We start from the raw sequence: 17,343 nt of genomic DNA on the forward strand, positions 1-17,343 counted from the left end.
AGCTGTACTAGTAAAAGTAAACTCAGGGTCTTCTGGCTTTTTCATGGCAGACCATTCAGCTTTCAAATATATAGTTTAGCCAAAGGCTGCTGTCGGCTATCTGTTTGAGGACTGACTTAGAGATCGCTAATGAGTTAGAAGGCTCAAAGTAAAAATGTTTTTATGCCCACGGAAAGTATGATCGGGGGTATATTGTTTTTTGCCCATCTGTGTGTCTGTCTGTGTGTCTGTCTGTCTGTCATTCTGTCTGTCTGTCTCCAAACTTTAACCTTGGTTAAAGTTTGTTTGGTTAATATTTTGAAATAACTTTAAAAATATTGAAGATAGCATTTTGATATTTGGCATGCATGTGTATCTCATGAGCTGGACATTTTGAGTGGTGAAAGGTCATGGTCATCCATCAAGGTCAAAGGTCAAATATCTGGCTTCAAAGTGGCGCAATAGGGTGCATTGTGTTTCTGACAAACACATCTCTTGTTATATTTATAATTGGATCAACTAACTGAATAGCATATGTGATTGTATCAACGCGTTGAAGACATTGGAATCTTGTCAGAATGTACCTTATTTACACTTTTTAAACTCAAACTGTATTGTGTTATTAACAGAGTAGTAATGCATTATGAGATTGCACCACCATTTATTGATTGATTGACTGACTGACTGATTTATTATACCCCCACAAACGAAGTTTAGGGGGTATATAGGAGTGAACTTGTTAGTTGGTCTGTTTGTTGGTTGGTCCGTGTTAAGTGTCAGCTCTCTAATTCAAGAAGTTTTCGTCCGATCTTCACGGCATTTGGTCAGAAGTTGTATCTAGATGATGTGTAGGTAAAGTTTGAACATGGGCCATGTGGGGTCAAAAACTAGGTCACAGGGTCACTTAAGCTAGTGTTTTTTGTGAAGACAAATGCAAAATATTCTGTGTCTATGCGGCATGTGGGGGTGATCGTCCCGTCTGTGGCAAAGCTCTAGTTTATTGATTGATCGATTGATTGACTAATTGTTTGACTGACTGATTGATTGACTGATTGTTTGACTGACTGATGTATTGATTGATTTCTTGTTGCAGACAATAGCCAAGAGACTTACTGAGTCCAAGCAGACGATACCTCACTATTACCTTACGATAGATGTGAAACTAGACAGAACATTAGCGTAAGTATTTGCAATATCTTATACTGTATATGGGCCTTTCTCTGGGAAAACAGGGCTTAATGCATGCACCTGACGTGGCGTCTCACATTAACCTGTACAGTCTCACAGCCAGGCTAATAAAGGACGACGTTTTACGTTTATTGTATTTATAAAAAATCTAGTTAAAGTGGAAAGTTTTGCCCTATCAGCTTGTGGGGACTGTATAGATATTCATCTTCAAACATATCTTCATGGTCATTATACCAGGTGACTGAAAGAAAATGGGCTTCATACTATCAAATTGGAAGAATAGTGGAGCATGATCTCTTGGTATGCCTCTTGTCTCAGTGATCTCTTGGTATGCCTTTTGTCTAAGTGATCTCTTGGTATGCTTCTTGTCTTAGTGATCTCTTGGTATGCCTCTTGTCTCAGTAATCTCTTGGTATGCCTCTTGTCTCAGTGATCTCTTGGTATGCCTCTTGTCTCAGTGATCTCTTGGTATGCCTCTTGTCTCAGTGATCTCTTGGTATGCCTCTTGTCTCAGTGATCTCTTGGTATGCCTCTTGTCTCAGTGATCTCTTGGTATGCCTCTTGTCTCAGTGATCTCTTGGTATGCCTCTTGTCTCAGTGATCTCTTGGTATGCCTCTTGTCTCAGTGATCTCTTGGTATGCCTCTTGTCTCAGTGATCTCTTGGTATGCCTCTTGTCTCAGTGATCTCTTGGTATGCCTCTTGTCTCAGTGATCCTTGGTATGCCTCTTGTCTCAGTGATCTCTTGGTATGCCTCTTGTCTCAGTGATCTCTTGGTATGCCTCTTGTCTCAGTGATCTCTTGGTATGCCTCTTGTCTCAGTGATCTCTTGGTATGCCTCTTGTCTCAGTGATCTCTTGGTATGCCTCTTGTCTCAGTGATCTCTTGGTATGCCTCTTGTCTCAGTGATCTCTTGGTATGCCTCTTGTCTCAGTGATCTCTTGGTATGCCTCTTGTCTCAGTGATCTCTTGGTATGCCTCTTGTCTCAGTGATCTCTTGGTATGCCTCTTGTCTCAGTGATCTCTTGGTATGCCTCTTGTCTCAGTGATCTCTTGGTATGCCTCTTGTCTCAGTGATCTCTTGGTATGCCTCTTGCCTCAGTGATCTCTTGGTATGCCTCTTGTCTCAGTGATCTCTTGGTATGCCTCTTGTCTCGGTGATCTCTTGGTATGCCTCTTGTCTCATTCCAGATTAAGGAAAGAGTTGAATGCTCTGTTGGAGGGAGAGAAGAAGAAGCTGTCAGTGAATGATTTCATCATCAAGGCATCTGCCCTGGCGTGTAGACAAGTGCCTGAAGCAAACAGCTCATGGCAGGGGACCTTTGTAAGACAGTAAGTAGAACATGTGGGCTGGTGCGGGGCTGTAGTTTGTTTTATTACTCTACTCTCTTGAGTCTTACTCAGGTTGTAGAGCGTAAGATTACAGATCTTAGGATGGCAGTTTGATTACACGCTCTGTCTACACATCTTGTAAGGGGAATTGTCATTACATTATTTATATGGCACTTCCCCCCTCCTCTCCGTCCCCTCCTCTCCGTCCGCCCATTTATGATTCAAGTCAGGCAGTTGTCAGTTACAGGCCTTATTATGTTAACCGAAAAGTACTGGTTAGCACAGGAAAAGTTTAAGTGGCCTAAATTGCCTGCAGTGATATGGCTAAAATGCTTTTTGAAACAGCCAAAAATACAAACCTCCTTTGTAGATGAAACCTCCTTGGTAGAAATAAGGAACCTAAAGTAGACAAAAAACTTGAAGCGCTGGAAGGCCTGTGTAAAGACAGAATAAATATGTGTTGCCGGAAATTGCTTACAAAGTATTTAATGTTTTTATCTCAAAAGGCCAGCTTTTTCGGATGGCATTTGTCCATCCTTTTTGCTTTGTCGTCAACATGTACCTCGTGTACCCTTTCTAGAGGACAGATTTATTTGAAAAATCTTGAACTTCATGAAACTTAGTCCAAAAATTTGTCATAATGAAATCTTAGCTGAATTCCAAACTGGGTCATGTTAGGTAAAAAGCTAGGTCATTAGGCTTTTTTTTATTACACTTAGGAAGTGTCATTTGCCAAATCATTCTTGAGACTTTCTCAGGATATTTGTTTTAGTCATGTCTCAACAGAGTTCATAAATGGTTACAGTCAGAGCTCCAGATAAAAATTTGGTCAAATTTTTATTTACTCCCTATTTTAAAAATTAATTCTTATTTTACCCCCTATTTATAAAATTAATTCTAAACAATATATTACCAAATAATTTTTTATTCATTGTTGACACTGAAATGGCTTTTTTTGCCTGCCACTCTTTGATACACCGCTTCGGATGGACATTTTGATTTTTTATGTAAAACGGTCACTGACACTTCGGCTTAGGTCATAATGGACTTTTGGTCGCCGTTAAAGTCATATCAAAAACTATATTTAACATTTATTTTTAATGACATTTTGAATAGGTATACAGTATATTACTTGTGTATAAAAATTACGATAAGTGTAATTAAAAAGGTACAATAAACAGTAATGACTCGCCTGCAATACTAGGAGAACAGAATCGAGACTGTTTGGCCTTTCGACCATTCTTAGGTTGCTCTTCCTTACAGCAAACGCTTGAGTGACGTTGACTTAAAGTTGTAGTTTTAATTGAGCGCCTAGATGAGTCAGAACCGGGATAAAATGTTTACCGTATATAGTTTGCTACTGGAAGTTTTACGCACGTTCGATAATTTCGAATTTGTGTTTTATTTTTTCAATGCGTAATTTTGCGCAAAGATTTTAAATCTAAATCGTTATTTAAGAAATTTAATTTGTTTTTACGCCTTTCCGCATGTTATCTGGAGCACTGGTTACAGTCATTTGAAAAACATTCCTGCTAGGGGATGAGGCATTTTCCTTTTATTTCTTTAGTGAAACCTTGTTAACACTCTAGACGTCACCTTTGTGGCCAAATCATCTTGAAACTTGCTTAGAGCATTAGTTGGCCTGGCAGTTTTCCTTATATGTATGCAGTGAAATGTTGGTTATACTGTAGGTACCACAGTTTTGTCCCAATTATCATGAAACTTGCTCGCATCATTTGTTTTAATGATATCTCAGCTCAGTTAAAAATGGGTATGGACTGTTTAAAATCTAAGCCACCAGGGGGCGGGCAGTTATCTCATATGGCATTAGGAAACGTTGAAAACACTCTATAAGTCACATTTTTGGTCCAAATTTCCTCCAACTGCAGAGTTCAAAAACATTTCGACCCGCTGAAAAACATGGCCGCCTTGGGGCTGGGCAGTTTTTCTTACAATTGGATTGTAACTTTTTCATTCATCATGCCATTTTGAAAATAACTTACCATTAATCACCATGATGGAATGCAGCATTTGGTGTTTACACTTCTCCCTAACTCATAGGTCAAGGTCACAATTTGCTGGCAAAGGCCATTAAATAACTTGTTGGTGCTGTAACTTTGTTGAGCATAATGCAATTGTAAAATATTTTACCAAAATTTCCACATGATAAGACTTATTGTCAAGTGTAATACCCTCTCATAGGTCAAGGTCACCTTACAAGGTCAAAAGTCACATTTGGTCATGAACAGCTTGTATATGACATGAGCAGAGTTTTTAGGAAATAGTAATATGTGGGGGCACTTGTACCTAGTAGACACATGTTTTGTTCATACCTTAAGTAATGCATTAATACAAATATTGAGATTTGTTTTAGGTACAATACAGTAGATGTCAATGTTGCTGTAGCTACAGATGCCGGACTCATAACTCCAATAGTTGCACGCGCTGACTTAAAGGTAGGTTACATGTCACTGTATGGAAATTTAGGTTACTTGCCACTTTGTAAAAAAGTAGGCTACATGGTACTATGTTAAACAATTTGGCTTCATCTTTAAATTCAATGGTCAATTGTGTGGTCTATGGGAAGAAGTATAAGTTGTTTTGCATTTGTGTGATTCTTTATTCACAAGTAATTGTCCATTCATTAACATAGGGACAACTTTTCATTTAGACCTCTGCCCCCTTTTATTACAAGATTTTTTTTATTCAAAATATATTAAAACTAACGCATGCCTGGAGTAATCAGCAACATATTCTGTATGTATTCTTTGACTGTAAATACTAACACAAGTGAAGTTTGTTTAAAGATTATTATTAACAGGGCCCTGAATATTAGTAACAATTAATTATGATTCCCAAGGACACCTGAAATTAACTACTGAAGTCTCATTCAGGGAAAATTGGGAATGATGCATGTGCTTAAATTGTCATCCCAGATTAGCCTGTGTAATATGCACAGTCTATTCAGGGGTGACACTTTCCACTTGTATGGAATTTTATGTTTCAGGGCCCTCAATCCATTTTAGGGGAAGCGGGTCGCTACCCATAGCAGGGGGAATTTTCGCGGTGTTTCCCTTTTTGGGGGATTTTTTACTTACTCTTGAATTATTACATTTGTACATGTTTGCACTATATTCATTGCATTTTTCATAATTTAGTATGTTTGACAAGATTAAATTAAAATAGAAATGATATATAATAATCATAAGACAAATCAATCTATTAAAAAAAATAAAAAAAATTAGGGGGAATTTTTCCCCAAAAAAAGGGAAAAAAGTATACTTTTCAAGTGGGGGAATGCGGCCGAATTTTGGCAATGAATTCGACAGATTGAGGGCCCTGTGTTTGTAGGAAGTCTCCGCTAAACGAAAATCCTGTTTGGGCCTGTGCATACTACATTCACACATTTCCCAGACTGGGACTTATTTATGTCCAACCCTGTCAGTATTTCCTTGTGTGTGATGTTACAGGGCCTTACTCAGATCAGTGAAGACGTAGGAAACCTAGCTGCCAAGGCAAAGGCTGGTAAATTGCAGCCACATGAGTTTCAGGTAGAGTTATACATGTCGTTATGTATTGGTAATACCCAAGAAACAAACTCAAGCAAATCGTATTATTTCTTTGGCTTTGAATTTATTTGTACGCAAATTAATAGCTGTTCACTTATCTTGAAATAACCTTTGTGTCTTACTGAAATCAAACAACCTGTCTAACTAGCTCAGTTGGTAAAGGGAGGGACTACAAATCCGAGGAGTCAGGGTTCAGGGTTAAATTCCTAACCTTTCCACATGACTTGCCTGGGGCTTTGTCATGAAATTATCCAAACCTTTATTCTTTCAGTACTCTGATTCCAGTAGGTCAGTTGTCAGTTATTAAAGACATGAGTATATATGCTCAGTACTGCTAATACTAGCTTACCCAGGAATAAAAGTGTGAGTGGGTTAATTGACCGCCTAAGTATGACTTACTTACTATCGCAAAATGGTGAAAAAAAAAATACATCAACAAACTAAAAATATTAACTTCTTCACTTTCGCTTGTAAGGAAGTATTTGTTAACTGAAAGTCCATCTTAATGAAAACCCAGTTTTGGCAGAAAGTATTGTCCTAGTCCAGATTAGCCTGTGCAGACTACTATTAGCCTGTGACAGGCTAATCTGTGACATCACTTTACACACATGCATTGAGCCCAAACATTATTCTCCACTTTTCTGCAGGGTGGAACTTTCACGATCTCCAATCTGGGCATGTTTGGCATCAAGAGTTTCTCCGCAGTTATCAACCCGCCCCAGGCATGCATCCTGGCAGTAGGAGGGGCCGAGAAACGCCTTGTGGTGGATGAACACTCTAATACAGGGTATGTTTACATGACCCTCATGAAGGTTTTTTAACCAGGTTTTCCGAAGGAAAAAACTGGTTATTAGTTTGGCGAACTTTGGCGGGCTGGCGGGCGGGCAGATCAAGCTTGTCCGGGGAATAACTTAGTAGTTCATTGTGCGATTTGAAAATCATTTGGCACATTTGTTCACCTTCATTAGACGGTGTGTCACGCTAAAGAATTACGTCTATATCTCCAAGGTCAAGGTCACACATTGAGTTCAAAGGTCAAAAATGGTCATAAATGAGCTTGTCTGGGCCATAACTATGTCTTTCATTGTTAGATTTTAAAATCAAAATATTTGGCACATTTGTTCACCATCATTGGACGGTGTGTCGCACGAAAGAATTACGTCAATATTTCCCAAGGTCAAGGTTGCCACATTTAAATATAGATTTATTCTGAAACAAGAGGGGTAACTATGAACAGTTTGAGTTGTCTCCCTTTATCAGACTTTTTTTTCAAATTGAAAACCTGGTTTTGTGACAATTTTGTCCCTTGTTTTTTATTCTTAGACAATGGCAGTTTTTCACAAATTTTAGATGTTAACAACTAAAATTTTCACAATTAAAAGAAGTTTGTGACTGGTATTTTCAATATGTTTTAAAGTGCTCAACTAATTTATTTTGCCATTTTGAAAAAGTGGCTGCTCATTTGTTCACCTTTTTGAACAGTTCACGATTTTGTTTTACAAAATGATAGGGCCAAGGATGCTTCACAAAGATTTGGAAAAACATACAAAATTTTATGTTTCATCTAGCTCACATTGTTTCACTGGATTTTTTAGCTCACCTGATTGCTCAGGTGAGCTTTTGTGACCGGTCTTTGTCCGTCGTACGTAAACACTGTAGAAGTCACATTTCATGCCCAATCTTCATGTAACTTTGTCAAAATGTTTGTCTTAATGATATGTTGGTTCAAAGTGGTTCCAGTCCATTGAAAAACATGGCCGCCAGTGGGCAGGGAAGTTTTCCTTATTTGGCTATAGAGAAACCTTGTTAACACTCTTTAAGTCACAATTTTTGCCCAATCAGCATGAAAGTTGGTCAAAACATTGGTTTTATTGATTTCTCGGACGAGTTCAAAAATGGACCATATCGGTGAAAAAACATGGCCCCCAGTGGGAGGGGCATTTTGCTCTATATGTATATAGTGAAAACATGTCAACACTCTAGAAGTCACATTTTTGGCCCAATTTTCATGAAATTTTGTCAGAACTTTTGTTTCCTAGATACATGAGTTAAGTTTGAAAATGGTTCCGGTCCGTTGAAAAACATGGTTGCCAGGGAGAGGTGGCAGTTTTCCTTATATTTATATAGTAAAAAGGCTTGTAAACTATCATGAATTAAGGTCATGTAACATGCGAGACAACTCTTCTAAATATTGGATTTAAGTTTACAGTAGTTACTCCCCTTTGATTATTAATGTTTTCATAATAATACTGTGTAGTTGTGTCATTTATGTGTTAATTGTTATTTGAGGTTGGATGTTTTTATGCCCCCTTTCGAAGGGGGCATATAGTGATCGGACTGTCCGTCTGTCCCCCTGTCTGTCTGTCCGTCTTTCCGTCACACTTTCCGTTTAGGTTTCGAAAAATGCTCATAACTTCTAGTCCCTTGAAAAATAACCTTCATATTTGGTATGCATGTGTATATGGACTAGGCCTTTCCATACGCACACAATTTCGTACCCTTGTGACCTTGACCTTGAACTTAGGGTCCGCGTTTAGGTTTGGAAATCTGCGTTTAAGTTTAAAAAAATGCTCATAACTTCTATGTCCCTTGAGATATAACCTTCTTATTTGGTATGCATGTGTATATGGACAAGGCCTTTCCATACGCACAAAATTATTTACCCCTCTTACCTTGACCTTGAGCTTAGGGTCCGTGTTTAGGTTTTGAAATCTATGTTTGGGTTTTGAAAAATGCTATAACTTTTATCAAAGCGTTTATAGGGGGCATATGTCATCCTATGGTGACAGCTTTTGTTTTTAGCTCGCCTGTTTACTCAGTTCAGCTTTTGTGATTGGTCTTTGTCCATCGTCCGTGCGTCCACATTTGTTCGTAAACACTCTAGAGGTCACATTTATTGTCCGATCTTCATGAAACTTGGTCAGAAGATTTGTCCCTATGATATCTCAGTCCAGTTCGAAACTGGGTCATGCTGGGTCAAAAACTAGGTCACTAGGTCAAAAAAAGAAGAAAAAGCTTGTAGACACAGTAGAAGACACATTTAATGCCCAATCTTTATGTAACTTTGTCTAAATGTCTGTTTTAATGATATGTTGGTTGAGTTCAAAAGTGGTTCCGGTCCGTTGAAAAACATGGCCCTCTAGTGGGGGGGGGCAGTTTTCCTTAAACGGCTAAAGAGAAACCTTGTAAACACTCTAGAAGTCACAATTTTGGCCCATCATCATGAAAGTTAATAAAAACATTAGTTTTATTGATATGTCTAAGGAGTTTGAAAATGGTCCAGATCGGTGAAAAAACATGGCCGCCAGTGGGCGGGGCATTTTTCTCTATATGTATATAGTGAAAACATGTAAACACTCTAGAAGTCACATTTTTGCCCAATTTTCATGAAATTTGGTCAGAACATTTGTTTCCTTGATACGAGAGTTGAGTTGGAAAATCGTTCTGGTCAGTTGAATAACATGGCTGCCGGGGGGTGGGGCATTTTTCTTACATTAATATATTTTTTTAAAAAGCTTGTGAACACTCTAGAAGTCACATTTTTTGCCCAATCATCATGAAACTTGGTGAAAAGATTGGTTTTATATATATCTCAGATGAGTTTGCAAATGGTCCCGATGGGTCAATAAACATGGCTGCTAGGGGGGTGGGGCAGTTTTCCTTATGTGACTATAAAGAGAGAAACCTTGTGATCGAACACTATAGAAGTCACATATTTTGCCTAACCATTGTGAAACTTAGTAAATACATTGGTTTTATAGATTTCTTGGACAATTTGGAAAATGGCTCAGATCGGTGAAACACACTTTTTAGCTGACCTGATTGTTCAGGTGAGGTTTAGGATTGGTCTTTGTCCGATGTCCGTTCGTCCACATTGGTTTGTAAACACTCTAGCATTCACATTTCTCAAGCATTCTTTATCAAAGTTGCTGAAAAATCTCAGTCAAGTTTGATGATGAGCAAAATCACATAATAAATGCCATAATTATTGCCCTTAGATTGTCCAAATTTTCATTTTATTATACAAAATCCTTGTAAGCAAAGTTTGATGTTTGGTAAGGTAAGGTCAACTCAAAATATAGGTTACCATTTCAAATCTTACAAAAACATAAACACTCCCTACGCAGGAGGTTTGGTTCAATAATGATGAAACTTGACCAGGATGTTTGTCTGGTCAATATCTAGGTTAAGTTTGACATAAGGTAAAGATTGAATGAACCGACTCCTCTCAGGTGAGCGAACTAGGGCCATCTTGGCCCTCTTGTTTCAATTGTTCTCAATATCTGTTGTAGTGGATTGTTTTCCTATGTGTTTTCCATATTTATGCCCCCCTTCGAAGAAGAGGGGGTATATTGTTTTGCACATGTCGGTCCGTCGGTCTGTCGGTCCGTTCGTCCACCAGATGGTTTCCGGATGATAACTCATAAACGCTTATTCTTAAACTGGATTGTTTTTCTATGTGTTTTCCATATCTTTCATGCTTGATTTTTTTCCCCAGCCTAAGGTATGGGGATAAAACGGTAGGTTTTTTTTCGGTATGTCAATTTTAGCTCGGCTGTTTTCGGAGAAAACCCGAGGTATTGTCATAGCCAGCTAGTTGTGTCATCCGCCGTCCGCTGTAGGCATCGTGCTAAACCCTTAAAATTGGCTCTAAAATCAAAGTGCTTCCACCTACAACTTAGATGCACCTTGATGATTTCTACACGCCACACCCATTTTTGGTCACTAGGTCAAAGGTCAAGGTCACTGTGACAAGCTTTAGCAGCCGAGCGTTGGCACCCATTATGTGGTGCTCTTGTTTCCATCTGTCACAAAACTGTTCAGAGCTTTATCTCGGATACAATACAAGATTTATCATGAGGAAAAGTACGATGCACAGGAACCATAACGCAACACTATAGTTATTGCAATTTTAATTTTAGCTCTACTGGCCGAAGGCCTGAAGAGCATATGTCATGGCGTGGTTTCCGTTGTCCGTCCGTGCGTGCATGCGTGCATTAGACTTTTTCTTGTTTACGCACAGTTTTCATCCGATTCTGTTCAAACTTGTTCAGTGTCTTTTCATTAATGGGGCCTTGAACCCTATTGAAAATGGGTTACATCAGAGTAAAAAGTCCAGAATTATCTTCCCTTGAATTTGTTAAAATTGTGAAATAAGGCTTGTTTAAGCAATAAAGTCCACAGTTTTCATCGAATTATTTTCCAACTTGCATAGTGTCTTTATCTGAATGATGAGTCAAACCCTATTGAAAATGAGCAATATCGGAGTTATAAGTCCAGAATTATCTCCCCTTGAATTTAAGAAAAAAAAATGAAAATTCAGTTTTTTTATGTGATTAAGTCCATAATTTTCATCCAATTCTCAGCAAACTTGCACAGTGTCTTTGTATTAATGGGGACTCAAACCCTTTTTTTGCCCCCCTTCGAAGAAGAGGGGGTATATTGTTTTGCACATGTCGGTCCGTCCGTCCGTCCACCAGATGGTTTGTCCGTCTGTCCACCAGATGGTTTCAGGATGATAACTCAAGAATGCTTAGGCCTAGGATCATGAAACTTCATAGGCACATTGATCATGACTGGCAGATGACCCCTAATAATTTTCAGGTCAAAGGTCAAGGTCACAGTGACTCAAAACAGTAAAACGGTTTCCGGATGATAACTCAAGAATGCTTAAGCCTAGGATCGTGAAACTTCATAGGTACATTGATCATGACTGGCAGATGACCTCTATTAATTTTCAGGTCACTAGGTCAAAGGTCAAGGTCACAGTGACTCGAAACAGTAAAACGGTTTCTGGATGAAAACTCAAGAATGCTTAAGCCTAGGATCATGAAACTTCATAGGTACATTGATCATGACTGGCAGATGACCCCTATTGATTTTCAGGTCACTAGGTCAAAGGTCAAGGTCACAGTGACTAGAAACAGTCAAATGGTTTGCGGATGATAACTCAATAATGCTTATGCCTAGGATCATGAAACTTCAAAGGAACATTGATCATGACTGGCAGATGACCGCTATTGATTTTCAGGTCACTAGGTCAAAGGTTAAGGTCTCAGTTACTCGAAACAGTAAAATGGTTTCCGTATGATAACTCAAGAACGCTTACGCCTAGGATCATGAAACTTCATAGGTACATTGATAATGACTGGCAGATGACCCCTATTGATTTTCATGTCACTAGGTCAAAGGTCAAGGTCACAGTGACTCAAAACAGTAAAATGTTTTCTGGACGATAACTCAAGAATGCTTACGCCTAGGATCGTGAAACTTCATAGGTAAATTGATCATGACTGGCAGATGACCCCTATTGATTTTCAGGTCACTAGTTCGAAGGTCAAGGTCACAGTGACAAAAAACGTATTCACACAATGGCTGCCACTACAACTGACAGCCCTTATTTCATTCATTGTATGTGTTTGTCCAAAAACTTAAACCTTGGTTAAAGTTCCTTGGTTAAAGTTTGATAACTTTTGAAATATTTTAGATAGCAACTTCATATTTGGCATGCATGTGTATCTCACTGAGCTGCACATTTTGAGTGGTGAAAAGTCAAGGTCAAGGTCATCCTTCAATGTCAAAGGTCAAATATTGTATTTTCTTTCCTAAAACTTTAAACCATTTATGCCTAGTGGACTCTTACATCCAGCTAAATTGGATCAATTTATCTTGACTGGCAGATGACCTCTATTGATTTTCAGGTCACTAGGTCAAAGGTCAAGGTCACAGGGACAAAAAACGTATTCACACAATGGCTTCCACTACAACTGACAGCCCATATGTGGGGCATGCATGTCTTACAAACAGCCCTTGTTTAAAAAGAGCAATATCGAAGCAATAAGTTAAGAATGACTTCCCCTTGAATATGAGAAAATTTTGAAATCCCGCTTGTTTACGCAATTAATTCCACAGTTTTCATCCAATTATTTCCAAATTTGCACAGTATCTTTATATCAATGAGGACTTGAACCCTATTGAATATGAGCAGTATTGGAGAAATAAGTACACAATAATCTCCCCTTGAATTTGAGAAAATTCTCCTTGTTTGCGCGATTAAGTACACAGTTTCCATCTTATTTTTTCCAAACTTGCACAGTGTTTATAGCAGTAGAGCGATTCAGGCCCTCATGGGCCTCTTGTAATATAAGGTTACGGTTAATAACCTTTTCTTTTAGTTTTGCACCAATCAATAAAAACAATTTATTTGGGGGTCTATATCAATTAAAACAAGCGGTGTGTTTGTGTAACACTATGTCCCATATATTTGACCTTTGACCTTGAAGGATGAGCTTCACCTTTGACCACTTAAAATGTGTAGCTCCGTGAGATACACATGCATGCCAAATATCAAGTTGCTATCTTCAATGTTGCAAAATTGTACATTAAATAAGTGATTTTGACCCATATATTTGAGCTTTGACCTTGAAGGATGACCTTGACCGTTCACCACTCAAAATGTGCAGCTCCATGAGATGCATGCCAAATATGAATTTGCTATCTTCAATATTGCAAACGTTATGGCAAATTGTAAAGTTTGATGCAAACACAAAAACAAACCAACAGACAGAGCAAAAACAATATTTCCCCCAGTATAGTGGTGGGGGACATAAAATTATTCTTGTTTCCTTATGTTTTTTCCAACACTGTTACCCATTTTGCGGCTGTTTCCAGGTACTCCCAGGCCACAGTAATGAGTGTGACCCTGAGTTGTGACCACAGGGTGGTGGATGGCGCAGTGGGAGCGCGCTGGCTGGCTGAGTTCCGAAAATACCTGGAAAACCCTTCCACCATGCTCTTGTGAGGAACACAATCTCAACTATAACCATGGAAATAGTAGTATTTAAGATGAAAGACTGCAGTCATAATTGGAAAGAATGGCTTTGTTGTATAAGAATGGTTTATTGGCTTTCAATGATAGAATTTAAATGATGTCTTGAAATTTGCTAAGGGTTTAACTATTTTGTATTATGACAAACTATTACATATAAGTATGCCTATAAGTATATGTACGATCGTATGTTACTTTTGGAGACAATACTCTTTACAAAAAATATATTGTACTTCTTTGAGGGACAATGTTTTAGTGATATTTGTTAGATTATATAACACATTAAATTTAAAAAAATCAATTGTATCCGCTTTATATTTTCTCCTCAATTATCAGCCTTAGAATTTTTGTTTCTCCTCGATTATTAACGTTAACCCTTTCAGTGCGGGAACCGAATTTTGAAGGCCTTTGCAAACAGTTTGGATCCAGATGAGACGCCACAGAACGTGGCGTCTCATCAGGATCCAAACTGTTTGCTATCCTGATAGTATTCTTTGAAAAAAATCGAAGAAAATGCTAATTTTAGAAATTCAGCAGAAGACAAATTTCCCAGCATGCAAAGGGTTAACATTTCTGACAAAAGCACAGTCTTGATCTTTATTTACATTGTAGGGTAATAGAGGATATTTGTTCATGTCAGTGGAACATCGTTTGTTATTTCAAGAGTGATCATAGAAAATATATTTTCGCCACTCGTGAAAATATTATTTTTCTATGATCACGAAAATATATAAAAAAACGTTGATCGTTTTGATACGGCAGGCATTACAGTACAAAAGGATGTACTCCAGGAATATTTTATTAGCAACAATTAAATGTATGTATCATTATTATAGTGTTTCTGTTACTTATGATAGATCTTGTGTGTCTTACAAGCATGAAAGTGCTAGATGGGTGTTTTCTGGTATAATGTTATGTTTTAGGAATGCTATTTAATGATTACACCTTTGAATAAACGGAAACGGGCTTGTTTTTTTGTTTCTCTTTGATTGAAAGTTGAAAAATATACAGCACAAAATGCATATGAATATACCACAGCCGTCAATTACGTGCGCCACCTCTTTTTTGATGCATTAATAAATGAGCCAATGCAACTTCCGAGGTGGCGCTTAAGCCTGGATGTTTTGAAATTTCATGGATAATTTTACAGGGTGATTAGGTTTTATATGTTTTTTCAACATATTTCGCATTATTTAAAAAAATCGGGCAATGTAGTGTGATTTAGCGAAGATTAATTCTTAAGAGGTGGCGCGCGTAACTAATGACCTTGTATATTGGGCAACACTAACAACCCAAATCTGATAAGTTGGGTAAAAAACATTGTTGTTTTATGGCCCTGCTTTGGGAAAAGCAGACACAATTCATGTCCATAAAGTGTGGATCCAAATGCGCAGGCCGGTTTTCAGCTACACTGGCCGCATTTTTGCATAAGACTCATTTTCGCGTGACGTGAGATACATGAACACAAATTAAAGCATGAGCCTTGGCGCCGATTAACTATATCAACCAAATCGCTTATATAACCATATTTTTATGTACTGAAAAATAATTGCTTGTATTTTAATCAAAACAATAAATTTAAATCATATTGCAGAATAACTATAAATGCGTTTATTTATAAACGTCCAATTTTTTATTTGATTGCAAAAATATATATAAGCTATTATCAGTTTTAGAGCTTTACTCATAGGGAAAAACCTGCTAAAGACTATCCTTATCAACAGCAAATAATAAAAAACAAATAGAACAATAAAAATATTATGCATTTTAATTTGCATTAAAAGGTTGAAGAACGTTGAATTGATATGGACTTTTGGATTTAATTTGACTGCAAAATGTGTAAATTGTTCTCTTTACCACCAAATCTGTTCTCTTTACCACCAATTCAAAGACGTGTCCATGACATCACGGGCAATCCACATATATCAGTGAAAATACGATTCGGTATACTTCGGGCGGAATACGCAACCCTGCTGCTCATTATTTCTGTAATTTTTTCTTCCTTTTTTTTCTTTTAATAGCAGGTTCGGGAATGGGGTAGCTCAAGATCCGTATGTAAGTTTTGGCATCACCTCCAACACCCTCGAGTTCCAAAGAAACCAACTGGCTGCAGCTATTAAAAAATAGGAACAACGCTGAAACAATATTACTAATATGAGATACATACTGGAAGCATAATGCATTTTTAGCTCATCTATTTTTAGCTCACCTGAGCGATAGCTCGAAGTGAGCTATTGTGATCACTCAGCGTCCGTCCGTCCGTCCGTAAACAATTTGTAAACATCTTCTTCTACTAAACCATTGAGCCAATTTCAACTAAATTTCATGTGGAGCATCCCTAGGTCATGGGACAAAAGAATTGTTAAAAAAAATTTGATCGCATAACCAAGATGGCCGCCATGACCATATATGGTAAAAACCTTAAAAAATCTTCTTGTCAGAAACCGCTCATCAGATTTTCAAAAAATTTCACAGGGATGACCTTTGAGGGCTCCCCTGAAAAAGTTGTTCAAAGAAATTTGATTCGTCAAAAAACATGGCCGCAGGAGCTCCTTGAACTTTGCATGTTTATTCGTTATTGCCTATTTTTTTAATGATAATTTTAGAATGCATACGCGGCCAACAGGGCACACTCTGAACAATATTACTGAAGCAACTGGTCTGTAATCCTAAATCTATAATTATCAGTCCAATGAAACATCATCCTTTTAGTAAAATACAGTGGATCAGTAAAAATATTATCAGAATATGAGATTTTTTGTATATTTTGTATATTAAATATTGTGTTAATGTTTAATTTTGTTGATTAATATAAATATAAGCAGGACAGGGGAGGTAATACACTACAGGGGAAACAAATGCATGAAGTTTAAATTTATAGTTACAGATTTGCCTCCCTTGTAATATATTTAAATTTTACCAAATGTAAGGCTAATTGCATTTTTGTAATGCATATTACTACTACTACTACTACTACTACTACTACTACTACTACTGCTGCTGCTTCTGCTGCTGCTGCTACTACTGCTACTACTACTACTTCTACTACTACTACTACTACTACTACTACTACTACTACTACTACTACTACTACTACTACTACTATTTCTTCTACCACCACCACCACCACCACCACCATTCACAGTGACAAAAAACGTATTCAGTGACAAAAAACGTATTCACACAATGGCTGCTACTACAACTTATAGCCCATATAGGGGGGAATGCGTCCGTCCGTCAACAATTTGTTTGTGTAGACAGTAGAGGTCACAGTTTGCATCCAATCTTGATGAAATTTTGTCAAAATGTTTATCTTGATGAAATCCGGTTTGGGATTGTATTTGGGTCATCTGGGGTCAAAAACAAGGTCACTAGGTCACATAATAGAACAACCTTCTGTAGACAATAGAGGTCACAGTTTTCATCCAATCTTTATGAAATTTGGTCA

The 17,343-nt window shown here is 37.7% G+C and overlaps 1 protein-coding gene across 1 annotated transcript in view; it reads left to right on the plus strand.

Moving 5' to 3' along the window:
• The window catches only part of LOC127836996 (dihydrolipoyllysine-residue acetyltransferase component of pyruvate dehydrogenase complex, mitochondrial-like), a 30,261-nt gene extending 15,397 nt beyond the window's left edge, over window positions 1-14,864 (plus strand). Inside the window, exons 8-13 of the mRNA XM_052363687.1 lie at window positions 1,073-1,158; window positions 2,358-2,498; window positions 4,873-4,954; window positions 5,969-6,049; window positions 6,715-6,854; window positions 13,739-14,864. Coding sequence (XP_052219647.1) covers window positions 1,073-1,158; window positions 2,358-2,498; window positions 4,873-4,954; window positions 5,969-6,049; window positions 6,715-6,854; window positions 13,739-13,868 — 660 coding nt within the window. The 3' untranslated portion in view covers window positions 13,869-14,864. The remainder of the gene's footprint in view (window positions 1-1,072; window positions 1,159-2,357; window positions 2,499-4,872; window positions 4,955-5,968; window positions 6,050-6,714; window positions 6,855-13,738) is intronic.
• Window positions 14,865-17,343: the final 2,479 nt, after the last annotated feature.

Source organism: Dreissena polymorpha, chromosome 7, assembly GCF_020536995.1.
Source record: "Dreissena polymorpha isolate Duluth1 chromosome 7, UMN_Dpol_1.0, whole genome shotgun sequence".
Classification (NCBI taxonomy): domain Eukaryota; kingdom Metazoa; phylum Mollusca; class Bivalvia; order Myida; family Dreissenidae; genus Dreissena; species Dreissena polymorpha.